This window comes from Spea bombifrons, chromosome 11 (genome assembly GCF_027358695.1).
Source record: "Spea bombifrons isolate aSpeBom1 chromosome 11, aSpeBom1.2.pri, whole genome shotgun sequence".
NCBI lineage: Eukaryota > Metazoa > Chordata > Amphibia > Anura > Pelobatidae > Spea > Spea bombifrons.
This window is the reverse complement of record NC_071097.1, coordinates 12,414,431-12,432,604: the sequence shown is the minus strand read 5'-3', so window position 1 is coordinate 12,432,604 and position 18,174 is coordinate 12,414,431. Positions and strand designations below refer to the sequence as shown.

Genomic DNA, 18,174 nt, shown 5'->3' with positions numbered 1-18,174 from the left:
CACTATGAGTTAAAGTTGGCCTCTCAGTCCCAAAAAAGGTAATTAATATAAAAAAAACCTGTGTAAGTTGTGTTACTATTTTAAAACAAACCATATGATAGATTTGGAGATAGCTGTATACACAATTTTAGGCTACCTGTTGTGAAACTCATTACGAGCTTCTTGGAGACCCATCTAAATCTCATGAAAAAAAAAGTTACAAACTTGTAAAACTGTATTAAACAAGCAGCGTGAAGGGTAGGTCAGTAGCATTTCAGTGTAAAAAAAACAAGCAAATACCAACTAAATGGGACTGATGCCTTATCCTTAGCAGCATTGGGGAAAAGTCAAGGGTGTTACTTTAGATGTCTCCATCTCAATAAATGACTGATTTGTCTTAGCTGTGAGCCAAAGTACCAGCGCTAGCTAAAACACTGCCAAGTTCCAGCTGTATGCCTAAAACCGTAAATATGCTCAATGGAATGTGAGAAACCAGCATGAAAAAATAAGCTGGTCACAGCTTCTGCAGCCCTAAGGCAATGACAGCTTATCAGCTCCTGAATTCTCTGTTTATATGACATGAGTGGTAATTCTTAAGGCTGCACGTCTGCTGCTTGGCAACAGCAAGACTGGATGCGAAGAAAATCCCCATATGATTCTTTTGCCTACAAGACAAATACACAGCACTCACAAAATACTTGGCACTTATAAGTGATGATGTAGCCTGTGCCATTCTCAGCACTTCATACACACAGATTTTCAAAGATGAAAATGTAGAAGCCAATTGTAAGTTCTCGTGCAAAATCACCAAATAAAGTTTCCCTTTTCCTCACCCCAAGTTAAATGCCCTACAGGAGAGACATTGTGCCGAATGTACCTGCACCTCCCAGGAATCTGTTTAGAGTCCTTCCATTGATTTCAATGGCATAATTTTCCTCACACAGCGTAAGCCGTGTGGCCGTTAGGCGGCCATCTGGCCACATGCGAGGACCCAGTGCTACTCCACCAGCCCTGAACCAGTGAAATCTGCAAGTGAGGTAAGAGGGGTACGGGAGGGTGAATGAATGAGTGAGTAAATGTATATTATAAGTGCTTAGGGGCAGGAGTGCACAGGCAGGCTACTTAAGGGGCACAGGTGGCAGAAGCAGGCTACTTGAGGGACAGGGGTGGCACAGGCAGGCTGTTTAAGGGACAGAGGTGACACAGGCAGGCTGCTTAAGGGGCAAGTATGGCACAGGCAGGCTATTTAAGGGGCAGGGGTGGCACAGGCAGGCTACTTAAAGGGGCATTGGTGGCACATGCATACTACTTAAAGGGGCATTGGTGGCACAGACAGACTACTTTGGTGGCACATGCAGACTGCTTAAGAGGCAGTGGTGGTACAGGAAGGCTGCCTGTTCCAGAAGCAGAGGTGGCACAGGCAGGCTGCCTTTTTCAGGTGCAAAGGTGGCAAGAAGAAACAAGAACAGTACGCAGAGCAGGGAGCGTTGGCAATTCACTCTAGGGCTGCAACTAATGATTATTTTCATAATCGATTAGTTGGCCGATTAATCGAATAAAAAAACAATATACAAATTTTTCGTTTAAAATAAAAACGTATAATTTACATTACGATGTGTCATTAACACTGAAATAATAATAAAGCTATATTTTAAAGGGACCCAAACACACTATTTCTCTAAGTTTTAATACCAAAAAAGTTTTACTAGTAAATATTAATTCATGTAAACTATACTTTTTCATATTTAATAAAAACTATGAGAAAAATGCCTCTTGTTTATATTTTCTTTTATTTGCCAACCTGCCCCCCAGTTATGCACATCTCACTCCCAGCTTGCAACTCTGCCCCATATATGCCTTATACCTCCTATGTACCAGAGATGCCACTGTGCCCCCCAATATGCCTTATACCTCCTATATGCCACTGACATGCCACTCTGCCCCCTGATATGCCACTGTGCCCCAATATGCCTTATAGCCCTCTATATGCCAGTGTGCCCCCCTGATATGCCACTGTGCCCCGATATGCCTTATACCCCCTATATGCCACCATGCCCCCTGATATGCCTTACACCCCCGATATGCCACTGTGCCCCGATATGCCTTATACCCCCCTATATGCCACTGTGCCCTGATATGCCTTATAGCCCCCTATATGCCTTATACCCAATATGTCACTGATATGCCCTTTACCTCAATACTCACACACACACACACACACAATTAGACATCCATGCTCACACACACACACACAATAAGACACCACACACATAATTAGATACATCCCCGCCCCCATTACCTCACCACTCCTGCAGCTTTTTGTCCGCGGGGCACCTGACGTCCAGTGATACCAATACGCTTCTGTCTCCCTGTGCCGAATCAAAATAGCTTAGAAAGGGGCCTTCCGACCTTTCTGAACTATTTTGAATTGAGACACGAACCCCGTCTCAGCTGTGACCCCATAGTTACGCCAGTGAACATACCTGATAAGGCATCTAGTTTTACCAAGAACTTATTTGTTCTCAGTTTAAGAAAGAATATAACAATTTATGCAATATAAAAGAAAAACAAGATGGCTATTTTTTTGTTCAACATATAATATGCTTAAAAATATGATATACATATTTTCCAGCCTGAAATATCTGCACAATGCAGACTGATTAATTTCAGATTCGGTAGTTATGCTATCTGATGTTCTGACGACTTTTTCCATGTCTGCCATGATTTATAAAGCTTGACAAAGGCCCTGTTTGGCTGAAACGTTGCTTTTGTTTGTTCTCGCTTAATAAAGTGTCCTAGAGACTGGAAGCTGTTTGGAGTGCTGGAATTCCTTTTCTTTGTTTGTATGCTTCAAGAGGGTTAATGCTGTCCCTTTTTTCCTGCTAGCACCCAGCTTCCTGGGAGTTGAGTGCAGAACCATTTTTTCTTTTTTATGATTTATAAAGAAGACTTCTACTTCTAAGTCCTTGCTTTACTGTGAACTCCCTACCTAGCGTGGGGTCGAATCTGTATGTCAGGTGTGTAGAGATTGGAGTACAGAGAGACACCTGATAAGTTAGTAAATGCCACACTAGGGTATAGTACAACAACAACAATGGTTTATTCCACTGAGCAGCAATAGACAAAAATGCAGAAACAGTATTGTACAGCAATCCGGGGTCTGGGGTAAGAGAGTATCATCAACGTCCATAAGAAAGCCAATGTCCGAGGACAGAGGTGCGCGCAACCAGTTGGGTCCCCACCGGGCTTTAGACCTTCGAGGAAGATGAGGTAGGTCCCTCACACTGTATGTTTTTGTCTTTAGCCCAGGTATATGAGACGCTATGGTTTGCATCCAGCCAATTACAAACCTATTAAACAAAAAAGAATAATCAGGTAGTCGTCATCATTATCTACTTGCCTTCCCATCTTTTAAAGAATATGGACTTATGCACTTAATTTTGAGCTGAGTGTTGATATGAAGCACTTATCTGCTGACAACTAAAACAGGTAAAATATCAGGTTCATGCTAAATCAGGCTTTTGCATCACTCTATGATTTAGGCCTTGCTTTCTAAACATGCAGCCTGGAGGAGGTTGACTTCACGCTTGCATACACATGACATGCACACTAAAAATTTGGACACATTTTTTAGTTTGTTTTTTGCCCATTCATTTTTGTGCAACAAAATCAGGGAAGAGGATGTCAGCAAAAGTACCAATTGAGGGCAATATGGTGGTGCTTGCGGTGACGTCCTCTGAACCAATCCTCCATTCGAGGGAGAGGACGTTAAACCAAGCACCATCATTCTGCCATCACATGAACTGAAGCCAATACGCAGTGAAGTCATCTCCCTGATCCTCCAATGGTGAGGAGAGTGTGAAAGTGAATGAGAACGCGAGCGTCAAAAGTGAGAATGCTAGTGTTAGAGAGTGAGATTGTGAGAAAACATGAGTGAATGTGGATCCACTAATTTCGGAAGAGCTTTTTGGTTTGTTTTTGGGGCTTCTTATGAGTCACCGAATTTACCAAAATTCTGTAAATTTACAATTCATACAAATCCGAATGCAGAAGTCTAATGCATACCATCTCACTTATGGAATTTACAAATTATACAGTATACACTGAATGTGGAATGCCTGGAAAGATGCCATTTGAAGCCGTTCATGAGACCAAATGGTGAGGTCGCTGCTCTTTTTAAATCTAAGCTCTGGTTTAAACATATTGTACCGTCATGATTGTTAAAACTGCAGAGATTGTAGACTTTACCTGCCTGGTTTTTAATTTAAGGTTGACACATCTGTACACCGGAGATAGATGAGACTGTTTAAAGATATTAATCCTGCTGTTTTGGCAAGCACTGTTTGACATTTGGATCTATAACCAGCCTGGAGGTTGGGACTAAATATGGTCTTTCACATGTTGACTTTTGGCTTTTTTTATGCTTTTTGATTTGGATGTAATTTATCTTTTTGATTTCTTAAGTAAGGTAAAGTGGAAGAAAACTTTGTGACCTCCTCTATTGACATTTTGGTGTGCATAATTTCTTTCACATGTATTTGTATTGCCTTAATATATTCTTTCCTTATTCTAAATGTGGCTACATTGGGTGTAAATATTTCTAATATTTTCGAGTACCCAATATCTCTATAAGCGATTTATACACTATAAAGGGCCACACATCCTGTCCAAGGGTTGATCTTGCATTGAAGAGATTTTCTCTGGAATATGATTTTTCCCTGTACTTTCTTACACACATTAGTTTTTTCTTTTAAAATGTAGTATCATCTCTTTAATTTATATTAATTACATTATTAATGTAATGGATACTTTCCTTGTAATAGTGATTTATGCAAGAAACCATGCACATGTCAATAATCCTTCTTTGCCTTATCGTTTAATAATGAAATTTAAAGGGAATTACATTAATGAGATTAATTTATGTTTTAGTTGCCTGTATGCTGAAAAGCCACTTTCAATGAAAAAAGAGCTCTCTTATGCAGTATTTTTCAATTAATGGATAGCTATTAGCATTGTTTAAATAATTACCAGATTCATAAAAAGCAGCCTGTCTTTACAGTTAGATCTCTATTCCTATCCCAATTTTTTCTAGAGTCTCTACTCTCTTGTTAATTTTAAAAGGGGTTGTTTACCCTCCTAACTAAATCCATTATTGAAACTAACTGTAGCTTATGATTACTTTTTCCAAGCTAGTTCGCCTTATGATTTAATGGTGGTAATTATTGTTAATGTCGCAACACACCCTAAAGGTTCATTGTTGCTGTAAAAGTCATAAAACTACTAAACTTAATAGCTTGTGCATTTTGTCTCTCAATTAGTGTAATTGTTTTGAAACTATTTTATTAGAGGGGAAATTTTTAATGGTTCCCTGGTGGGGACTAGAGTGGTACCCTTGGATGGCCTTTGAGGCTATTTGAGGCTATTTCTACAAGTTTTAAACCTTGTATTGCTGCTGCTTCCATGGCTTGGGCGCTTAAAACATTGATGCAGCATCAGATCAAGATGTGGCTAGGAATATGGCTGTAGCTGCTTTAGCTGTTGAATTCCTCTGTGATAAAACTATTGAAAATCTAAAGATTGGCAACCTTCACAGTCTTATGGCAGAGAAGCCGGTCTGCAGATAGAGCTAACAAGAAATCTGTTTGCTATGCTCTGCGGAGACACTGTAGAAATGTAGTTATGGCTGTCCCAGAGAGAAAGTTTGCCAAAATAAATATTTTTTTTGAAGGCTTAAAGGTGTCAAGAGAAGCCCTGTAGCTTGAAGGTATCAAGAGATAAGTCTTACTCTTCAAGCGCCCCCTCAAAGAAAAATATGTGAAGGGTGGCAAGTCACCTTTTGTAAGCTCTGATGCCAGGCTTATCCTGGTTGAGGGCCATCTGTTTTACATCACAAATTACATAAGACAATTGGGTACGCTGTCCATAGCTCAAGGATATTATTTACAATTCTAAGCAAGGTCCCCTTCTTGTTTTGTTGTAAGTAATTATTCCTGAAGGAACAAAGAAGAGTCTCATTATATATATATATATATATATATATATATATAATAATAGATCTTTGCTTTGTAAATCACAACATAAGGCAGATCTGTTTCATGATAGAAGCAAGCATTCCTAGATAGAAACTCTAGGAATGTTGTTCCCATGACACTCAAGGCCAGTCAGATTACTACTTGTGCATTGCCATTCAACTCGAACATCAGACCCCGGAGTAGCTATTCCAGGATGTCAGGATATTTTCAATTAAGAACCCTGCCTTTCCTCAGCAGCCAAAGTCTTTACGAAGGTGTTTGTAGTAATGGCAGCCTATCTTCCTTCTAGAAGATCATATCTCCCTGGTACTGAACATCTAGGTTAGCTAGTGAAGTCTTCATTGGTGCCTCACGAGAGGCAGGAGTTCCTGTGACTTCCCCTGGACTCATCTCTAGAAAAAGTTGTCTTTAGTTTTAAAAAGAAGAAAAAGGAGATAATCCAGATAATGAGATCCCACGGGACGATAAGCGGATACCTTGCATTTAGTCTCTGTGTTTTCCCTGCCGTTAGGGACCCACTCTTCTTCCATCCAGGCTCACATTACGTTTGTGACAAATATAAGCATATGTTCAGATAATAAGGCCATGGTGGCCTATATAAACAAGCAAAGAGCCACTAGAATCATATGCTTCACCGTGCCAAGCTACCTCTTGAGAATTTGACAGTAAAGTTGTGGCCAAATGTTTTGAGAATTACACAAATATTACCGTATTTGCTCGATTATAAGATGAGGTTTTTTTCAGAGCAAATGCATAGAAGCTCCAGTGGAAGTGCCCAGCGAAAGCAGAAGTTGTGTCCGCACAGACATTTACCGGCTGCCAGAGAAGAGGATCTCCCACAGCGCTGCAAGGGACCTGTATCCTCCTCTCTGGCAGCCGGTGAGTGTCTGTGTGATGCGCGCAGACAACCTCCACTTCCGCTGGGACTTCTATGATGGAGTACATGACCTTCTGGTGCTCAGTCAAAGAAGCCCTAGCGGAAGCGCTGGATAGCAACGGAGGTTGTCTACGCGCAGACGTTTACTGGCTGCCTCCACTAGACTAGAGTCTGAAGCACAGTGGACAAGTCTCGGGATGCACTGGTAAGCCTATGGGGCAGAGTGACATATAGGGGGTATAAGGCATTTCTGGGGAGCAGAGTAGCATATAGGGGTATAAGGATCATCGGGGAGAGTGGCATATAGGGGGTATAAAGCATATCAGGGAGGCCGAGTGGCATATAGAGGGATATAAGGCATATCAGGGGGCAGGGTAGCATATCTGGGGGGCAGAGTGGAATATAGGGGGGTATTAGGAATATCTGGGAGGCAGAGTGGCATATAGGGGGTATAAGGCATTTATGGGGCAGAGTGGCATATAAGGGGTATAAGGCATATCTGGGGTGCAGGTTGGCAAATAAGAGGAAATAAAAACAAATGCATTTTTCTCAATCATAGTTTTTATTAAATATGAAAAAATACTTTACATGTAAATCAGTGTTTACTAATAAAACATTTTTCCTATAGGGTAGTCTTATATTCAGTTTTTTCTTTTTTTTCTAATTTTGGGGGTCGTTTCATAATCAGGGTCGTCCTATAATGACAGGCCACTTTATTAGGTACACCCGTTCAATTGCTTGCTAACACAAATAGCTAATCAGCCAATCACATGGCTGAAACGCTATGCATTTAGGCTGGGATTTTCAAGCACAACCATCTCTAGGGTTTACAGAGAATGGTCCGAAAATGAGAAAATATCCAATGAGCGGCAGTTGTGTGGATGATGTGGATGTCAGAGGAGAGTAGGCAGACAGGTTCGAGATAATAGAAAGGCAACAGTAACTCAAATAACCACTCATTACAACCAAGGTATGCAGAATACCATCTCTGAATGCACAACAAACGAACCATGAAGCAGATGGGCTACAGCAGCATTAGATCAGACCGGGTGCCACTCCTGTCAGTTAAGAACAGGAAACTGAGGCTACAATTTGCATAGGCTCACCAAAATGGAAGACTGAAAGAATGGATCCATCCTGCCTTGTATCAACGGATCAGGCTGATGGTGGTGTAATGGTGTGGGGGACATTTTCTTGGCACACTTTGGGCCCCTTAGTACCAATTGAGCATCATTTAAATGCGACAGCCTACCTGAGTATTGTTGCTGACCATGTCCATCCCTACATCCCAGCAGGATAATGTACCATGCCACAAAGCTCACATCATCTCAAGCTGGTTTACTGAACATGACAATGAATTCACTGTACTCCAATGGCCTCCACAGTCACCAGATCTCAATCCAATAGAGCACCTTTGGGATGTGGTGAAATGGGAGATTCGCATCATGGATGTGCAGCTGACAAATCTGTAGCAACTGTGTCATGCCATCGTGTCCGTATGGACCAAAATCTCTGAGGAATATTTCCAGCACCTTGTCGAAAGTACGCCATGAAGAATCAAGGGGTCCAACTAGCAAGGTGTACCTAAGAAAGTGGCCAGTGAGTGTGTATATATATATATATATATATATATATATATATATATATATATATTACAACATGCAGAATGGTGAAGGTTGACTGAAGCAATGGATGGTTTAATAGAATTTGCCCACCATCTGTAAAATAGGACAAAGAAAACTTTGTCTCGAGCTGGACAATGTTCTGGGAAACACCAATGGATATCATATCAGATGTCAAGTACAAGCCATTCCATGTATTGTATCAAGACAGAAGCTTACTAGATGCTCCTTTGTGTGTACAGTTGAATATTATTTTAACAAGAAAACTAGGTAAAGAAAGACAAAAGCAATACAGCCATAAGCTCAAGACAAAGAGAAGATATGTTTGTCAAAAGGACGTGTTAATGTGTGGTTTATATTAAGATTGTTGATTATATGAATGGTCTCTACCTAGTGCAATGATGCAGGATATGTTAGAACATAATATAGAATTATAATACAGTTTATTGTTCCCATAAGCAGGCTTGTACAGATTGTTTTGATAAACTTTTAAGACTGTAGACAGTTTGATGAAAATAAGGATAAATACTGGTATAAGGTAAAATACTGTAGCCTAATCAATTTATTGTACTATTCATTTAGCCGGGAGACAGGGTGGCTTAATAAAACTGTACAACACAGCTTCTCTGCTACCTGCAGTTCTATGTTCCAGTTGCCATAGGAACTAGATACTATCTTAACCCTTGATGTGACAACCAGACCAACATGAAATTTCTAGCAAGGTGGTGAATTCAATTGCATCCGTTATTATTTATTTTTAGCAATCAACCATCAATAATAACCATTATTAACAATGCTAATTGTTGTTCAGCTGACATTTTAGCAGTTATGCCTGGAAGTTTTAAGCGATAAACATTATAACAGAATTGGAACCATAGTACAGATGCTACAGAGAGGTACTGTAGTGCTGACAATTCAGTTTCATTAGATCAATTACCTTAATTTAAGGTTACATATATATGTTCATTGTGCATTTTTAATTTAGTATGAATTTATTTTGCATGGCTAATTAATTCTGCTTTATATAATTTTTAATAAATTATAGGGCTTAGGTTTAAAGAGTAGAACAAATGTGCCCCCTAGTGGCCTATACCTTACAATTTAAATAGATGATTTTTTTTATACATACAAAAGTATAAAAGTATACATATTTATATTAGCTATAAAAAGATCTTGAGTCACTTAACTATCTTAACTTAATATTTGTTAATGGTGGTAGAAAACACATGTTTCACGATACACCTCATTTTGAAAACTCAAATGCTGATGCAGATACTAGACTGCAACTATTTAAAAAAATGTGAAATTGAAGGCAATCAAAAGACACCTCTAAACAATCCAATGTTCAGATTAGTGCGAAATTAAATAGATAGATCTTACATGTACATTCTAGATCATAAAAAAATAATACATTTCGTCTACAATCCACAAAAACACATCTAAAGAAATTTAATGCACTGAAATAAACATTAATATACTTGATTGAAGCCAAGTGACTCAATTAAGCGTATTTTCAAATAAACACTAGGCAATGTTTCCTCGAGGACCAATATTACAGCCTTTGTCAATCTTCACAATATGATATTAAAGGGTTAACATTTCAAGGGTCAGCTCATTTAGAAAGTCCCCAGGTAAGGTAATGAGACATACAGCCTCCTCCGCAAATAATGCACCTTTGTAAGTCTGCACGATAATTAAGTATTTTATTATGCATTTATTTTACTTGAAGTGCCTGCGGTTGGCACTAATCAGTGGCAGGAAAGTGCTCCCATTAAAATTACACAGCATAGCTGGTGCTGGCAAATACATAGACTGTGATTCTGCTGGAAAAAAAGGTTAATGTAAAGATAACACCCGGCTATCACATTCATGACGGCTGGGGTGCCCCTTTAATAAGGCTGTAAAAATGTATGCTATTTCAAATACATATAACTTGGTGGGTTAACAGTTTATCCTTAATAGTCCTTTTTTAAAATAAGAATTTACAAATTAAATTAGATAACTCACATTCTCAATCAAGCATGTCCCAACAGTTTAAAGCTATCACAATGCAATGCACAGAAAAACTACAAAAGATTTTCTAGGATGCTTACTTTACAACGCCACAACTGACAGTGAAAGAGAAACAAAATGTTTGACAGCGTTAGAGAGGCAACAGTTTTCTTTGAATTAAAAACTAAACATACCGTATTGGCTCGGATATAGGCCGCCCCCGTATATAGGCCGCACCCTAAAAGTTTGGTGCTTTTTTAAAGAAAAAGTTTTTTTTCTTTAAAAAAGCACCAAAAAAAACATGCTGCCACTGTCCTCCCTCCCCGAGATATGCTACCACTGTCCTCCCCCCCGAGATACGCTGCCACTGTCCTCCCTCCCCGCGATATGCTACCACTGTCCTCCCTCCCCGAGATACGCTGCCGCTGTCCTCCCTCCCCGCGATCCGCTGCGCTCCCTCCCCGCGATCCGCTGCGCTCCCTCCCCGCGATCCGCTGCCCTCCCTCCCCGAGATCCGCTGCCCTCCCTCCCCGCGATCCGCTGCCCTCCCTCCCCGCGATCCGCTGCCCTCCCTCCCCGCGATCCGCTGCCCTCCCTCCCCGCGATCCGCTGCCGCTGTCCTCCCTCCCCGCGATCCGCTGCTGCTGTCCTCCCTCCCCGCGATCCGCTGCCGCTGTCCTCCTCTGCCCCCCCTCCTCGACTTACCGGAGCAGACTCCCGGGTGTCTTCAGGGCCGGCGAGGGACATCTACGCAATACGCGTATGCAACTTCCGGTACCGTTACCGGAAGTTGCATTTGCGTATTGCGTAAATGTCTCCCGCCGGCCCCGCAAGACACCCGGGAGTCTGCTCCGGTAAGTCGGGGGTGGGCAGAGGTAAAACGCTTAGATAACCTCCCGTGCCGGCACCCCCCCCCCCGTGGGAAGTGCTGGCAGGGGAGGCTGTCTGAGCGTATCGGGGAGAAGGATGCAGGTCCCCTGCACCGCTGCGGGGGATCTGTATCTTAACCCCGCTGCCTGCCCGGCGCCCGGGACTGCATGTCCCGGGCGTCGGGCGCTAGACCCCGAATATAGGCCGCACCCCCACTTTAAAAACTTAAAGTGGGGGAAAAAAGTGCGGCCTATATTCGGGCCAATACGGTATGTCTAAACATGGGAATCTTATTGACTGATACAGAATGTTCTGACTTTGGTTACGTAGATATAAAAATGAATCAATTCAATACATCCTTGCTCAAGCAATAACACACTAAGACCTGAACGGGCAATGGTCCTTAAAGTGTAAGGTTCTGGAAGTCTGACGTACATAGTATAAATGCCACATGGGAGCCAGGTTTTAGATATTATGTGTCACTGAATATTTCAACAGAGTGAGGAATGACTCACATTTGGCTACTTAAAGTTTGCTCGGTATAGATCTTTCAGGTTTTCTCTGCAGTCGCCAGGCATTTCTTACAGAGTGACTGGCTTTATTAAGCTCCTGGAAGGCACGTAAATCTCCATGTTCGGTGTATTTGTGTAATGCATCTTGGAAAACACTGACTGGGATGCAGAAGTTAAGATGGGGATACGTGGCTCCAGTGCTGTTATCCCTTGTGTTGCTAGCAACAATCCCTGGAAAAAGGAAAAAAAATCATACATGAACACATCTGTATTCCTTACAGATTAACTAAGTACTGTATGCTTTCAAAACTCCCCAGTGATGGGCACAAAATGCATTGCTTATATTCTTGTGAGGACAACAAGAGATTGCGACCCCAATCATATCGTTGTGACACGACTCATCAAGACATGACAGTCGGTTAAGTACATTTTTTTTATTGATAGATGTGTAAAAAACATAAGAACAAGAAATATGATGATAATTTATATTGAACCTGAAGCTGAGCTAGCCACCCACACATTTGTGGATGAAAAATGGTTTGTATTTAAAAAATGACATACAGAGTAACAACTTTTTTTTTTATACACTAAACAGAATATACCCCACAGTATACTCCAGGTTTTTGCACAGGCCTGCACAGTACCGAGTAAGAGGAATGGAATTGTAGATAAGTTACATGGCATTGTTCAGATCAGCATACACCCAAACCCTAAATCTGCGCCCATGTATGCACCTAATTTAAGGAAGTATTATGCCAGACTTTAATGTGTATGCCACAGCTTCCAAAGTGGAAACTTCTACATGAAAATGTGAAAATTCTGCAAAATAAAATTTCTTGTGTGTAACCATCATTCTCCAGCCATGGTTCTGTTACCTAGAAGTTCTCCAGACTGAGCAGTAAAGAGGGGGCCACCACTGGACCCTCCGTGAACTGCACAGGTTGTCTGAAGCATCACTGGGGTATCTCCCACAGATATAATTCCGGAAAGGATCCCAGAAGTCACCGATGGACCAGACCTCTCGCCAAACGCTCCATACCCTATGATTAAGACATCCTCACCTGCTTAAAGAAAAGAGTAAATCATCGCATCATACATTTTTCATCCCAACCAAGCATTAGTTTGCTACAGGGTGCCTTCAGCATAATGAACTTGAAATCTATGTTCTTCAAAATAACAAATTCAGAATTTGACAAAATTAACTTCAAAGTTAACTAAGAGCATTATAATATAAAATACAATATAACCTATTTTTAAAACTATCATCTTTCCCTAACAGTAAGCTGCTGTTAAATATAAAGTCCCCTGTAAAAATCAAGTAGCATTGATACTATAATAAAATCTGTCACAAACAAAACCTGGTGAACAGATTACGATCAACAGAAATCAGTCCTATATAAAAAAATAAATAGCTAAAAAAGATGATCCATAAGCTATTTGTTACAATGTAACATGCTATTGCTCATTGATCACCGGCTGAAAACAAGCCGTTGTTACTTTAGCTACCAGTTCACAGGCAAAGTATTAACAAACGCGTTAGCGAAACAATAAACTGCTGCTGAAACGTTGTAAAAGCAACATCTTTTAAGACCTGGTTATTGGCATCAAGGGATTTTGTTGTCAAAAAACAAAGCCACGCTAACAGACTTACATTTTCCTTTAAAACTCAAACATGTTGTTTGTGGAATTAGGAGCAGAGTAGATTTATACTTTAAAATGTTGCAGAAGCAGCAGGGGAATCCTGAAGGAATTATATTTTGCCACAATCTTTTAGAATTTGAAACACAAATTATTTGTGGAGACCTTTTAATCACCTCTAAAGGTTTTTTACCGACAATGTCTAAGGCTATCAAACAAATGCATTTATTTGTGCGTGCTTGTCTCGGTGAATAACAAGTAACCTATGGCTCCCAGTGTTTTTCAATTAGTATTAAATGATTGGTCACCCTAACCATCCAAAACAGCCATCATTTATCACTCCATCTCCAACAGTTTGCTAAGGCTACTCCAAGCTATTTACTGTTTACAGTAAATAATTACTACAAACAATAATTTGTTTACAATTATTTCACAAAATGCTAAAACCAAGTCAACTTAAAATCTAAATAAGAGGTTATGCTTTACAGTCTTTATGACTGTGGTGGCTTTCATAATACTTTTCACTATTATGGCACCAGTCGTTAAAGCCTGCTAAATTTGCACAGACCTTACAAAACCATTCTATACTTTCCTTGGGTAACAGACCATAAATATTGAGATTCACTACTTGGCACCCTCTGTAAATGTTACCCCTTTCTATAATGTAATGTCTTCTTCTGATGCCCTATTTTACATTCTATTCTAACCCGCTCCCAACAGACAAAAATGCTCAAATCATAAGAACAAAAGGTTAGGTGCTGCAGCGCAGGTTCACAATTTCACCTACACATTACTTTGAGTGGAACTTTTCACAGGTCCTTTATATCTACAGCGTAGCTTGTATATGTGTAAAGGTCCACTCAACACGCGCAAAGAAAAACAAAAAGGCCATTGTCTACTCTGATTCTACTCAGTTAGCCAATGCAGGTATCATATTCAGTCTTGATTCCTTTAGGTCGAATAGATTGTAAGCCCACAAAAGCAGAGCCCTCTTCTCCTTTTGTACCAGTTTGCTATTGTTTCTGATTGTAAAACATTATTAAGCTCACTGGAATAATGGGATAACCACAATATGCCCTGGATTGAGTATATTTAGCAGAAACCTTTGCTGTGAGTGTACCTACCTACACAACAACCAGATGCCAGAACTGGTTGTGGATTTTCCGTGAAAAATTCTTCCAGTTCTACGATGGCAATGTCATATGGAGAGGCTTCCTCACTTGAAAACACCACTTGTGCTTTGATTGCCCGATACCTGCAAATAATAAAATTATTTTCAATAATCACACACTATATAGGATCAGGCTTCATAAAAGATGGTCTGATGGCTGCAAAATGAATAAGAAACATTTTGTATCATATGTAATTCCATGCGTAAAACTAGAATAATCACATTTTTCAAAAGCAGCTGTCACATACTAACTTAATATGCTTCAGGTCACAAGTGAATTAAATTACAAACATGGCTGTGGTCATGGAATTAAATTCAAGAACAGTCCCATGCTTTTCAAACCACTTTTCACTGCAGTTGCTACAGACAATAACCTGAATCAATATTGTATAGATAAACTATTGATCTTGTGTCATTCTATTAACACACACAGTTATTTTTGTGGCAAACATTACCAGCAGGTGGAAGCAAAGCACGTCTACTGTCCTAAGCCATGAGATGTTTTGAGGGTTACAAATAAAAAGTGTCTAATGTAAAACATCACATGAAATGTTATTACCTTAAGTAACCAATGGAATAAGCAAGTACATTCAATTGGTAACGATGTAAGAATGTGACTATTTTACTTCATACCTGAAGTAAAATGTGTGTGGGGAAAAAAAATGCAAAAAAATGACTACCACAAAGTTTGACAAAGTCTGGTGGTAGAATTAGTGCATGGAATCAATTAAGATTCTAGCACTTGAAATACCCTGGGGTGTCAATGCTTCAAAAATATATGGTTTGATGGGGTAAATTGCATTGGCCGGCTTCAAAGATGCCCAAAATAGCACATGGGGAAGAATTGCTAGATTTGGAAAAAATAGTTCTGAAATAGCAAAACGCTACTTGTGCTTATGCCCTATAACATGCAAAAAAAAGCAAAAAAACAAAAACAAAAAAAAAAAAAAACAAAACAACATTGGATATTTCTAAACTCAGGACAAATAGTAGAATATATTAAGCAGGTTTTTTTCATTAGCTTTTATAGAGGAGTAAAATATTTTTTTAAGTAAAAGTCAGAAAAGTAATTTATTCTCAATTGTTCATTTTTTTATAGTAAATGATATGATGCAATCAAAATAATCATCTAAAGAAAGTCCTTATTGTCCTGAAAAATACAATATATAACTTGTGTGGGTTCAGATAACAGGAAAGAAGAAAATTACAGCTAAACACAAGCACCGCAGAAGTGTTAAAACAGCCATGGTCATGAAGGGTACATAAAATCAAATCAGCCACTGTCACGAATGGGTTAAAAGCCCATACTCCTTTTATCATCTCTACGACTGCTCTTGTAGAAATCAGAACCAGGTATAAAGACATTACGTTTGACTAAAATATTTGGTGTAGGGTTATGGGAGAAGGTTACTTTTTGATAGTTTTATGTAAAGTCCTGAACATGTGCCATTATAGAAAATGTATTGTATGCTTACAATTCTTAAGCAATGATTCTTAAGCAACATACTTCTCATTTGTAGAAGACCTGATCTTCACAGTGACCTTAGATGCACCTCTTATAACATGACGACAGGTCAATACTATGTTTTCGTTCAGCAGTACACCAGATCCCCAAACTGGGCCAGAGTCTACCAAAACAACTGAAGCTGCCAATCCTGCTGCCGGTCCTGGATTTGTTTTGAGATCGGTTACACAATTTTCCATCGGAATCAATGGTTTTAAATCACTTTGGAAGGACATACCAGTTTTCCCGAAAGTCTTAATAATGTTATGCAGAATGTGGCTAACAGAACAAGCTAATGTTAGTCCTACCCATTCATTAGATTTCCAGCAAAGTGGGGCCACTATAATGCCTACTAAGCATAAAATGCCTTGTTCAACAGAATATATTCCACCTCCCTCTGATCCTGGCAAGCAGCGGGCATCAGTAAGAAGTACAACATTTTGGTCTCCTGATACATTACTGAGGACTCCTTTACTTATAGCGTTCAGAAAAATATCAGGATAGAAAGAACCGAAAGGTGATCCACAAGCATATACTGTACTGCCTTTCAGAAGTTTTGATGCATGTGTGAATCTGACATTATCATGTATTTTGGCCAGAGGACCTGGCATCTTTAGGACTGCAAACCATTGCAGGTAAGCAAGATCCTTCTGCAATTCACCATATTCTTTTTTCTCTTCTTCACTCGAAAATACCCAACCTTCAGTTTTGCTATAAAGATGGGAAAATGCCTTCTGAAACTCTGGACAGGCAACAAGCATGAGAAGCTGACCCTCAAGCTGTTTTTGGCCCATCTTTGGTATGGTTTTATTTGACATGGGAATGAGTCCAAGTCCTGGTCTGCCATCTAAAGACTCATTGTTGAATGACCCTTCTGTTTTTGCTGTGGCTCTTGGTCCAACAGAACATTCCACTTGTATTACAAGATCCTCTTGAAACTCGTCTGCTAAAAGAACATCCCGATCGGTCCACGAGACACATTGTGTTCTTTGTTTCAAGAATGGAAGAAATATAGAGCCATGGCAAAGCACTATCCCCAGTTGTCTGTTAAGGATGACTCCACTGCAGCTCCATCTCCCATCACATTCTGTTTTAGTTGCATTGTGGTACAGAGGTGGGTTTTGTTTCTCTTTAGTGGAGGAATCTACTTCCCTAAAACATTTCCCATTTTGCTTTTTAGTATCTCCTGTATTTTGGAAAGTGGTTATAACACAGCCATTAAACTCTGCTTGAAATAGCTTTGACTGAATCATATCTCCAGCAAATGCGATTGTCTCTTGTGATTAACGCCTCAATAAGTAATAATCATCTCTTGCATTGTCTTTCAATCATAAATCATTTTGTCTGCATTACTAGAAATCAACCATACATTTATATAAACCTATATATTGTTTTCTGATTGGCATGTACGCATTTATCATTTTAATACATATCTGTGTAACGCTGTCCACTTGTCCCTAGTCGAATAACACTTGGATTTCACCTATGGGGCTGTACAGGAGGAGCTTGATAACGTAACGCGCTAAAGCATTCTAGCTTTTACCCCACATGCACCACCAATGCAAAGTTCACTCCAAGGAACAACCCGGAAGCGTTCACCGGCAGATACGCGATGCGATTGGTTGAAATAGATCAGCAGCTTCGCCGATTTCTGGTGTGGGAACAGGTCATTGGATACAACCAGTGACATATTATCGCACGTGAGCCGAAGTCGTTTTCTGATTGGATACTGGATCTGCGTTATTGACTTCTGTGCATGGAAATGAAAAGATATGTGTACGTGGGGGAGGAGAAGCCGGGCGTGTTAGTACAGCATGTCTGTCAAACCTTTGATCTGGTTGCGTGTTTACACATGTTAGGGCCAAAAGGTTCAGCGATAGTATTGCAATGCCTTGTGTGTGCCCTTATTCACCTAATGTCCCTCATTCCCTTAACTAATGTACTGTAGGGGCTTCTGGATGTTTCCTGGATATGAGT

General features: G+C 40.0%; 1 protein-coding gene across 1 annotated transcript; it reads right to left on the bottom strand.

The window, feature by feature from the left end:
• Positions 1–11,687: 11,687 nt before the first annotated feature.
• TYSND1 (trypsin like peroxisomal matrix peptidase 1) lies at positions 11,688–17,762 on the bottom strand. Its single transcript, XM_053450064.1, has 4 exons — positions 16,201–17,762; positions 14,647–14,777; positions 12,760–12,945; positions 11,688–12,115 (listed from the first exon to the last, which is right to left on the bottom strand). Exons 1-4 carry the CDS (start codon positions 17,448–17,450, stop codon positions 11,898–11,900), a joined length of 1,785 nt encoding a protein of 594 aa, XP_053306039.1. The 5' UTR covers positions 17,451–17,762; the 3' UTR covers positions 11,688–11,897.
• Positions 17,763–18,174: the final 412 nt, after the last annotated feature.

What these genes read in the sequence shown, in the direction of transcription:
- TYSND1 (XM_053450064.1), bottom strand. Translation starts at nt 17,450, where the DNA reads ATGATTCAGTCAAAGCTATTTCAAGCAGAGTTTAATGGCTGTGTTATA. An exon ending in GGCATCTGGTTGTTGTGTAG is followed by an intron (nt 12,946 to 14,646) that starts GTAGGTACACTC and finishes TTCTTTAAGCAG; the next exon opens with GTGAGGATGTCTTAATCATA. An exon ending in TCAGTCTGGAGAACTTCTAG is followed by an intron (nt 12,116 to 12,759) that starts GTAACAGAACCA and finishes TCCTTTTTCCAG; the next exon opens with GGATTGTTGCTAGCAACACA.